Genomic DNA, 11430 nt, shown 5'->3' on the forward strand with positions numbered 1-11430 from the left:
CCCCATGGAGGTGACATTCTGAGTGGCATTGTTCCCCACGAGGTGACACTCCTGGTGGCACTGTCCCCAAGAAGGTGCCACACCCGGTGACCAGGGGATAATCCGGGTGGCGCTGTCCCCATAAAAGGTGCCACACCTGCTGTCCCCACGAGGTGACATTCTGGGTGGCACTGTCCCCATGAGGTGCCATGCTTGTCCCCATGGAGGTGCCACACGTGTCCCCATGGAGGTGACATTCTGGTGGCATTGTCCCCATGCAGGTGCCATGCTTGTCCCCATGGAGGTGACATTCTGAGTGGCACTGTCCCCATGAGGTGCCACACCTGGTGGCCCAGGTGACATTCTGGGTGGCATTGTCCCCAGGAGGTGACACTCCTGGTGGCACTGTCCCCATGGAGGTGCCATGCTTGTCCCCATGGAGGTGACATTCCTGGTGCACTGTCCTCGTGGAAGTGCCACACCTGCTGTCCCCACGAGGTGACATTCTGGGTGGCACTGTCCCCATGGAGGTGCCACTCCTGCTGTCCCCATGGAGGTGACACCCGTGTCCCCAAGTCCCCATGGAGGTGCCACACCTGGTGGCCCAGGTGACACTCCTGGTGGCATTGTCCCCCATGGAGGTGCCACACCTGCTGTCCCCACGAGGTGACATTCCTGTGGCACTGTCCCCATGGCTCAGGAGCCACACCTGGTGGCACCACGTTCCCATGGAGGTGACACTCCTGGTGGCATTGTCCCCCGTGAGGTGCCAACGTGTCCCCAAGGAGGTGCCACACGTGTCCCCATAAAAGGTGCCACACCTGCTGTCCCCACGAGGTGACATTCCTGGTGGCACTGTCCCCGTGGAGGTGCCACTCCTGCTGTCCCCATACAGGTGACACACAGGTGTCCCCAAGTCCCCATGGAGGTGCCACACCTCCACATTCTGGGTGGCATTGTCCCCATGAGGTGACACACTTGTCCCCATGGAGGTGACACTCCTGGTGGCACTGTCCTCGTGGAGGTGGACACACCTGCTGTCCCCATGGAGGTGACATTCTGGGTGGCCTTGTCCCCAGGAGGTGCCACTCCTGGTGGCACTGTCCCCATGGAGGTGACACACCTGCTGTCCCCAATGGAGGTGACATTCCTGGTGGCACTGTCCCCATGGAGGTGACCACACTTGTCCCCATATCGGCGCCACACCTGGTGGATAATCCAGGTGGCACTGTCCCCATAAAAGGTGCCACACCTGCTGTCCCCACAAGGTGACATTCTTGGTGGCACTGTCCCCATGGAGGTGTCACACGTGTCCCCATGGAGGTGACATTCTGGATGGCATTGTCCCCATGGAGGTGTCACACCTGCTGTCCCCACAAGGTGACATTCCTGGTGGCATTGTCCCCATGGAGGTGCCACACCTGCTGTCCCCATAAAGATGCCACACTCGGTGACACCAGCTGCCACTGCTGCTGCCACCACCGCCACAAAGCCACCCCCGTTGTCCCTCTGTCCCCGCGTGTGCCACCGTGTGCCCACACTGTCCCTTTGTGTCCCTTTGTCCCCACAGGTGCCACCGTGTCCCCACACTGTCCCTCTGTCCCCGCAGGTGCCACCGTGTGCCCTCGCTGTCCCTTTGTCCCTGCGTGTGCCACCGTGTGCCCACGCTGTCCCTTTGTGTCCCTCTGTCCCCACAGGTGCCACCGTGTGCCAGCCGCCGCCGTGTGCCCACATTGTCCCTTTGTCCCACATTGTCCCTTTGTGTCCCTTTGTCCCTGCAGATGCCACTGTGTGCCAGCCACCACCGTGTGTCCACACTGTCCCTTTGTGTCCCTCTGTCCCCGCAGGTGCCACTGTGTGCCCACGCTGTCCCTTTGTCCCACGCTGTCCCTTTGTCCCACACTGTCCCTCTGTCCCCGCAGGTGCCACTGTGTGCCAGCCGCCGCCGTGTGCCCACACTGTCCCTTTGTGTCCCTTTGTCCCACACTGTCCTTTGTCCCCACAGGTGCCACCGTGTGCCCACACTGTCCCTTTGTCCCACACTGTCCCTTTGTCCCACGCTGTCCCTTTGTCCCACGTTGTCCCTCTGTCCCCGCAGGTGCCACCGTGTGCCAGCCGCCGCCGTTGTCCCCTCATTGTCCCTTTGTCCCCGCAGGTGGCACTGTGTCCCACGCTGTCCCTTTGTCCCCACACTGTCCCTTAGTCCCACACTGTCCCTCTGTCCCCCGCAGGTGCCACCGTGTGCCAGCCACCGCCGTGTCCGCAGGGCCAGCGCGCCGAGGGTGACGCCGCGGGGTGGCACCTGCGTGCCGCTGTCCCCCGGACGGTGACGAGGACCGGATCATCGGGGGGTACCCGTGCCTGCCCCTGTCCCAGCCCTGGCAGGCGCTGCTGTACGGCCCGCTGCAGTGCGGGGGGGTGCTGGTGGCACCACAGTGGGTGCTGACGGCGGCACACTGCGTCAGGAGGTGACACCGGGGACACCGGGGACATCCCTGGGGACACTGGGGACATTGGGGACACAGGGGACAGTGACAGCCCTTGGGGGACAGTGACAGTGACAGTGACAGTGCTCTATGGCCCGCTGCAGTGCGGGGGGGGTGCTGGTGGCACCGGCGTGGGTGCTGACGGCGGCACACTGCGTCAGGAGGTGACAGTGACATCCCTTGGGGACACTGGGGACAGTGACAGTGACAGTGACAGTGACAGTGACAGTGACAGGGGACAGTGCTCTATGGCCCCCTGCAGTGCGGGGGGGTGCTGGTGGCACCGCGTGGGTGCTGACGGCGGCACAACTGCGTCAGGAGGTGACACTGGGGACACTGGGGGACACTGGGGACAGTGACAGTGACAGCCCTTGGGGACACTGGGGACACTGGGGACAGTGACAGTGACAGTGACAGTGACAGCCCTTGGGGACATTGGGGACATTGGGGCAGTGACAGTGACAGTGCTCTATGGCCCGCTGCGCTGCGGGGGGGGTGCTGGTGGCACCAATGTGGGTGCTGACGGTGGCACACTGCGTCAGGAGGTGACACTGGGGACACTGGGGACATTGGGGACACTGGGGACACTGGGGACAGTGACAGTGACAGTGACAGCCCTTGGGACAGTGACAGTGACAGTGCTCTATGGCCCGCTGCGGTGCGGGGGGGTGCTGGTGGCACCAGCGTGGGTGCTGACGCGGCACACTGCGTCAGGAGGTGACACCGGGACACTGGGGACAGTGACAGTGACAGTGACAGCCCCTGGGGACAGTGACAGTGACAGTGACAGCTGTGGGGGGGTGCTGGTGGCACCCATGTGGGTGCTGACGGCGGCACACTGCGTCAGGAGGTGACAGTGACATCCCTTGGGACAACTGGGGACAGTGACAGTGACAGTGACAGTGACAGTGCTCTATGGCCCGCTGCAGTGCGGGGGGGTGCTGGTGGCACCGGCGTGGGTGCTGACGGCGGCACACTGCGTCAGGAGGTGACACCGGGGGACACTGGGGACACTGGGGACACTGGGGACAGTGACAGTGACAGTGACAGTGACAGCCCTTGGGGACAGTGACAGTGACAGTGCTGTACGGCCCGCTGCAGTGCGGGGGGGTGCTGGTGGCACCCGGCGTGGGTGCTGACGGCGGCACACTGCGTCAGGAGGTGACAGTGACATCCCTGGGGACACTGGGGGACAGGGACAGTGACAGGGACAGTGACAGTGACAGTGACAGTGACAGTGACAGTGACAGGGACAGTGACAGTGACAGTGCTCTATGGCCCGCTGCGGTGCGGGGGGGTGCTGGTGGCACCAATGTGGGTGCTGACGGCGGCACACTGCGTCAGGAGGTGACACCGGGGACACTGGGGCCATTGGGGACAGTGACAGTGACAGCCCTTGGGGACAGTGAAAGTGACAGTGACAGTGACAGCCCCTGGGGGACAGTGACAGTGACAGCTGTGGGGGGGTGCTGGTGGCACCACAGTGGGTGCTGACGGCGGCACACTGCATCAGGAGGTGACAGTGACATCCCTGGGGACATTGGGGACAGTGACAGTGACAGCCCTTGGGGACAGTGACAGTGACAGTGACAGTGACAGTGACAGTGACAGTGACAGTGACAGCCTTGGGGACAGGGACAGTGACAGCTGTGGGGGGGTGCTGGTGGCACCACAGTGGGTGCTGACGGCGGCACACTGCGTCAGGAGGTGACACCGGGGACATCCCTGGGGACAGTGACAGTGACACAGGGGACACACCCTGGGGACAATGACAGGGACAGGGGACACACCCCGGGGACAGGGAAGACGGGACAGGCGACGCCCCGTGGTGACACCGTTTGACTCCCTAATGTCCCCATCCCCCACGTCCCCAACATCCCCAATGCCACCGTGTGCCAACGTCCCCGATGTCCCCAACGTCCCCAGTGCCACCGTATGCCAACGTCCCCGATGTCCCCAACGTCCCCAATGCCACTGTGTGCCAACGTCCCCGATGTCCCCACCATCCCCAATGCCACCGTGTGCCAACGTCCCCGATGTCCCCAACGTCCCCAATGCCACCGTGTGCCAACGTCCCCGATGTCCCCAACGTCCCCAGTGCCACCGTGTGCCAACGTCCCCGATGTCCCCAACGTCCCCAATGCCACCGTGTGCCAACGTCCCCGATGTCCCCAACGTCCCCCCAAGGATCACAACAGCCCCGATGTCCCCGATGTCCCCAGTGTCCCAAATCCCCAATGTCCCAAAGCCCCCCATTGTCCCCAAAGTCTCCAATGTCCCCAAGGTCCCCCAACCCCCTCAATGTCCCCAATGTCCCTCAATGTCCCCAACCCCTGCAATGTCCCCAATATCCCCCCAAAGTCTCCAATATCCCAAATGTCCCCAACATCCCCAATGTCCCCAACCCCCTCAATGTCCCCACATCCCCAAACCCTCAGTGTCCCCAACTGCCTCAATGTCCCCAACATCCCCAATGTCCCCAACCCCTGCAATGTCCCCAATGTCCCCAAGTCCCACTTCCCCCCATTTTGCCCAATTCTCCCCAATTTTCCTCCATTTTTTCCCACTGTCTCCAATGTCCCAACCCCCTCAATGTCCCCACTGTCCCCAACCCCCTCAATGTCCCCAACCCCCCAGTGTCCCCAATGTCCCCAACACCCAAATGTCCCCAATGTCCCCAAGTCCCATTTCCCCCAATTCTCCCCAATTTTCCTCCATTTTTCCCACTGTCCCCTCAATGTCCCCAACCCCCTCAATGTCCCCACGTCCCCAACCCTGCAAAGTCCCCAATGTCCCCAATATCCCCAACTTCCCCAATGTCCCCAAAGTCCCCAATGTCCCCAAATCCCACTTCCCCCCATTTTGCCCAATTCTCCCCAATTTTCCTCCATTTTTTCCCACTGTCCCCTCAATGTCCCCAATGTCCCCAACCCCCTCAATGTCCCCAACGTCCCCAACATCCCCACCCCCCTCATTTTCCCCAACCCCCCAGCTGGACGTCCCCAACGTCCCCAACCCCCGCAATGTCCCCAAAGTCCCCAAAGTCCCCAAATCCCATTTCCCCCGATTCTCCCCGATTCTCCCCAGTTCTCCCGCTGTCCCCTCACCGTCCCCCCCGTGTCCCCAGGGGCCTGCGGGTCCGGCTGTGTCCCCCATGTCCCCAACCCCCTCAATGTCCCCAATGTCCCCAAATCCCATTTCCCCAATTCTCCCTCTGTCCCCTCACTGTCCCCCCCGTGTCCCCAGGGGCCTGCGGGTCCGGCTGTGTCCCCAATGTCCCCAACCCCCTCAATGTCCCCAAAGTCCCCAAATCCCATTTCCCCCGATTCTCCCCGATTCTCCCCAGTTCTCCCTCTGTCCCCTCACTGTCCCCCCCCCGTGTCCCCAGGGGCCTGCGTGTCCGGCTGCGTCCCCCATGTCCCCAACCCCCTCAATGTCCCCAATGTCCCCAAATCCCATTTCCCCAATTCTCCCTCTGTCCCCTCACTGTCCCCCCGCCGTGTCCCCAGGGGCCTGCGGGTCCGGCTGGGCGAGGACGACCTGCGGCGGCGCGAGGGGACGGAGCAGGAGCGCCGGGTGACGCTGGCGCTGCCCCACCCGCGCTTCGACCCCGTCACGCTGGACTCGGACCTGGCCCTGCTGCGCCTGGACCGGCCGGCGGCCATCGGCCGGAGCGTGCGGCCACTGGCCCTGCCCCGGGAGTGTGGCCAGCCCGGGCAGTCCTGCCTGCTGTCCGGCTGGGGCACGGTCACCACACCCCAAGGTCAGTGACACCATGTGTGACATTGATTTGGGGTGAAATTGGGGGATTTGGGGTGAATTTGGGGTCACCATCGGCCGGAGCGTGCGGCCACTGGCCCTGCCCAGGGAGTGCGGCCAGCCCGGGCAGCCCTGCCTGCTGTCCGGCTGGGGCACCGTCACCACTCCCCAAGGTCAGTGACACCACGTGTGACATTGATTTGGGGTGAAATTGGGGGATTTGGGGTCACCATCGGCCGGAGCGTGCGGCCACTGGCCCTGCCCAGAGCGTGTGGTCAGCCCGGGCAGGCCTGCCTGCTGTCCGGCTGGGGCACCGTCACCACTCCCCAAGGTCAGTGACACACGTGTGACATTGATTTGGGGTGAAATTGGGGAATTTGGGGTGAATTTGGGGTCACCATCGGCCGGAGCGTGCGGCCACTGGCCCTGCCCAGAGCGTGTGGTCAGCCCGGGCAGCCCTGCCTGCTGTCCGGCTGGGGCACGGTCACCACTCCCCAAGGTCAGTGACATCGGGATGTGACAACATGTGACATCGATTTGGGGTGAATCTGGGGGAATTTGACTAATAATGACTAACCCGTGAGTAACCCATGAGTAACCCCTGAGTAACCCATGAGTATCCCCGCAGTGACGCTCCCGGAGCGGCTGAGCCCCGAGTAACCCCTGAGTAACCCCCTGAGTAACCCCATTAATAACCCCTGAGTAACCCCATAGTAAGACATGAGTAACCCCATGACTAACCTGTGAGTAACCAATGAGTAACCCGTGAGTAACCCCTGAGTACCCCGCAGTGACGCTCCCGGAGCGGCTGATCCCAGAGTAACCCCATGACTAACCCCCTGAGTAACCCCATGAGTAACCCGTAACCCATGAGTAACCCGTGAGTAACCGGTGAGTATCCCCGCAGTGACGCTCCCGAGCGGCTGATCCCCGAGTAACCCCTGAGTAACCCCCTGAGTAACCCCATGACTAACCCTATGAGTAACCCGTGAGTAACCCGTGAGTAACCCGTGAGTAACCCCTGAGTACCCCCGCAGTGACGCTCCCGGAGCGGCTGATCCCAGAGTAACCCCATGACTAACCCCTGAGTAACCCATGACTAACCCGTGAGTAACCCATGAGTAACCCGTGAGTAACCGGTGAGTATCCCCGCAGTGACGCTCCCGGAGCGGCTGATGTGCGCCTACGTGCAGCTGCTGCCGGACGCCGCCTGTCGCCGGGCGTACCCGCGGCGCATCACGCCCAGCATGCTCTGCGCCGGCGTCAGCAACCGCCGCGTCGACTCCTGCCAGGTGGGTGCTGAACACGCCCCAAAGCTGCCCAGAATGTGCCCAAAATACGCCCCAAATACACCCCAAAGCTGCCCAAAATGTGCCCAAAATGCACCCCAAATCTGCCCAAAATATGCCCCAAATCTGCCCAAAATGTGGCCTAAATGTGCCCAAAATACACCCCAAATCTGGCCAAAATGTGCCCCAAATACGCCCCAAATCTGGCCAAATGTGCCCCAAATACGCCCCAAATCTGGCCAAACTGTGCCCAAAATACGCCCCAAATCTGGCCAAAATCTGCCCCAAATCTGTCCAAAATGTGGCCTAAATGTGCCCCAAATACGCCCCCAAAGCTGCCCAAAATACGCCCAAAATACACCCCAAATCTGCCCAAAATGTGCCCAAAATGTGCCCCAAATGCAGCCAAAATGTGCTCCAAATCTGCCCCAAATACACCCCAAGTCTGCCCAAAATGTGCCCTAAATGTGCCCCAAATGCACCCCAAATCTGCCCCAAATCCACCCAAAATGTGCCCCAAATCCACCCAAAATGTGCCCTAAATCTGTCCCAAATCCACCCCAAATCTGCCCCAAATCCACCCAAAATGTGCCCTAAATCTGCCCCAAATCCACCCAAAATCTGCCCCAAATCCACCCAAAATGTGCCCCAAATCTGCCCCAAATCCACCCCAAACATACCCTAAATGTGCCCCCAAATCCACTCCAAATCTGCCCAAAATCTGCCCCAAATCCACCCAAAATGCGCCCAAAATCTGACCAAATTCTGCCACAAATCTGCCCAAAATTCACCCAAAATTCACCCAAAATTCACCCCAAATCTGCCCCAAACCTTACCAAAATCCTCCCTAAAACCGTCCAAAATCTGCCCCAAATCCACCCCAAATCTGCCTAAAATCCACCCAAAATCTGCCCAAAAATCTGCCCCAAATCCACCCCAAAACCTCCTGAAAATCTGCCCCAAATCTGCCCCGAATTCCACCCCAAATCTGCTGCAAATCCGCTGACCCCAGAGTGACCCCTGACCCCTGAGTGACCACAAGCCCAAAAATCACCCCAAATCCCCAAAAATTTAAAAAAAAACCCCAAAAATTCCCAAAAAATTCCCAAAAAATCCCCCAAGTGACCCTGAGTGACCCCAACCCCCAAACACACCCAAAAATCCAGAAAAAAACCCCCCCAAAAAATCCCCAAATGACCCTGAGTGACCCCTGAGTGACCCCTGAGTGACCCCTGAGTGGCCACAACCCCAAAAATTCCCCCCAAAGACCCCCCAAAAAATCCCAAAAAATAATTAAAAAATCCTAAAAAAATCCCCAAAAAAATCATCAAAAATCCCAAAAAAAACCCCAAAATGACCCTGAGTGACCCCTGACCCCTGAGTGACCCCTGAGTGACCACAACCCCAAAAATTCCCCCCAAAAATCATCAAAAAAATCCTAAAAAAATTCCCCAAAATCATCAAAAAATCCCCAAAAAATCCCCAAAATGACCCTGAGTGACCCCTGACCCCTGAGTGACCCCTGAGTGACCCGAGTGACCACAACCCCAAAAATTCCCCCAAAAAACCCCCAAAAATCATCAAAAAAATCCTAAAAAAATTCCCCAAAATCATCAAAAAATCCCAAAAAATCCCCAAAATGACCCTGAGTGACCCCTGACCCCTGAGTGACCCCTGAGTGACCCCTGAGTGACCACAACCCCAAAAATCCCCCCCCAAACACCTCCAAATATTAAAAAAAAATCTCCCAAAAAATCCCCCAAACGACCCCGAGTGAGCCCGGTGTGACCTTTGACCCCCGAGTGAGCCCGGCGTGACCTTTGACCTCCTTTGTGTGTCCCCAGGGTGACTCCGGGGGTCCCCTGTCCTGCAACGGGACCCTGCAGGGCGTCGTGTCCTGGGGGCTGCAGACCTGCGCCCTGCCCGGCCACCCCGGCGTCTACACCAAGGTCTGCAGGTTCACCCCATGGATCCTGGAGACCATGGACAGGAACTGACACCCTGGGGACACCTTGGGGACACCTTGGGGACACCGTGGGGACACCTTGGGGACATGGGGACATCGTGGGGACACGGTGACATCATGGGGATAACGTGGAGATATCACAGGGACATGGACATGGGTCACACCAGGGTCTGCAGGTTCACACCATGGATCCTGGAGACCATGGACAGGAACTGACACCCTGGGGACACCTTGGGGACACCTTGGGGACACCTCGGGGACATGGTGATAACGTGGAGATATCATGGGGACAGCCTTAGGACAGCCCGGGGACATGGGGATAACGTGGGGACATGGACATGGGTCACACCAGGGTCTGCAGGTTCACCCCGTGGATCCTGGAGACCATGGACAGGAACTGACACCCTGGGGACACCTTGGGGACACCTTGGGGACACCTTGGGGACACCTTGGGACAACCTTGGGACAGCCTTGGGACAGCCTTGGGACATGGGGATATCACGGGGACATGGACATGGGTCACACCAAGGTCTGCAGGTTCACACCATGGATCCTGGAGACCATGGACAGGAACTGACCTGGGACACCTTGGGGACACCTTGGGGACACCTTGGGGACATGGGGACACCATGGGGACAGCCTTGGGGACACCTTGGGACAGCCTTGGGACATGGGGACATCATAGAGATAACGTGGAGATAACACAGGAACAGCCCGGGGACATGGAGATATCACGGGGACATGGACATGGGGGACACCAAGGTCTGCAGGTTCACCCCGTGGATCCTGGAGACCATGGACAGGAACTGACACCCTGGGGACACCTTGGGGACACCTTGGGGACACCTTGGGGACACCTTGGGGAAACCTTGGGGACATGGGGACACCATGGGGACAGCCTTGGGGACACCTTGGGACATGGGGATAACATGGAGATATCACGGGGACATGGACATGGGTCACACCAAGGTCTGCAGGTTCACACCATGGATCCTGGAGACCATGGACAGGAACTGACACCCTGGGGACACCTTGGGGACACCTTGGGGACACCTTGGGGACACCTTGGGGACACCTTGGGACATGGGGACATCGTGGGGACAGCCTTGGGACAGCCTTGGGACATGGAGATAACGTGGAGATATCACGGGGACATGGACATGGGTCACACCAGGGTCTGCAGGTTCACACCATGGATCCTGGAGACCATGGACAGGAACTGACACCCTGGGGACACCTTGGGGACACCTTGGGGACACCTTGGGGACAGCCTTGGGGACACGGGGACATCATAGAGATAACGTGGAGATAACACAGGAACAGCCCGGGGACATGGAGATATCACGGGACATGGACATGGGGGACACCAAGGTCTGCAGGTTCACCCCGTGGATCCTGGAGACCATGGACAGGAACTGACAGCCTGGGGACACCTTGGGGACACCTCGGGGACACCGTGGGGACACCTTGGGGACATGGAGATATCACGGGGACATGGACATGGGTCACACCAAGGTCTGCAGGTTCACACCCTGGATCCTGGAGACCATGGACAGGAACTGACCTGGGACACCTTGGGGACATCTTGGGACAACCTTGGGGACATGGGGACATCGTGGGGACAGCCTTGGGACAGCCTTGGGGACATGGGGATAACGTGGAGATATCACGGGGACATGGACATGGGTCACACCAAGGTCTGCAGGTTCACCCCGTGGATCCTGGAGACCATGGACAGGAACTGACACCCTGGGGACACCTTGGGGACACCTTGGGACACCTTGGGGACATTGTGGGGACATCGTGAGAATAGCCTTGGGACATGGGGATAACGTGGAGATATCACGGGGACACAGGGATGGAGAACATCAGAGTCACACCAAGGTCTGCAGGTTCACACCATGGATCCTGGAGACCATGGACAGGAACTGACCCGGACACCTTGGGGACA

General features: G+C 59.9%; 1 protein-coding gene across 1 annotated transcript; it reads left to right on the forward strand.

Moving 5' to 3' along the window:
* Window positions 1-560: 560 nt before the first annotated feature.
* Window positions 561-9510, forward strand: LOC134434014 (kallikrein-14-like). Its single transcript, XM_063182712.1, has 7 exons — window positions 561-645; window positions 1677-1768; window positions 2211-2261; window positions 2314-2447; window positions 5975-6228; window positions 7380-7516; window positions 9358-9510. Exons 1-7 carry the CDS (start codon window positions 561-563, stop codon window positions 9508-9510), a joined length of 906 nt encoding a protein of 301 aa, XP_063038782.1.
* Window positions 9511-11430: the final 1920 nt, after the last annotated feature.

The sequence above is a fragment of the Melospiza melodia genome, unplaced genomic scaffold, assembly GCF_035770615.1.
Source record: "Melospiza melodia melodia isolate bMelMel2 unplaced genomic scaffold, bMelMel2.pri scaffold_293, whole genome shotgun sequence".
Lineage (NCBI taxonomy): Eukaryota > Metazoa > Chordata > Aves > Passeriformes > Passerellidae > Melospiza > Melospiza melodia.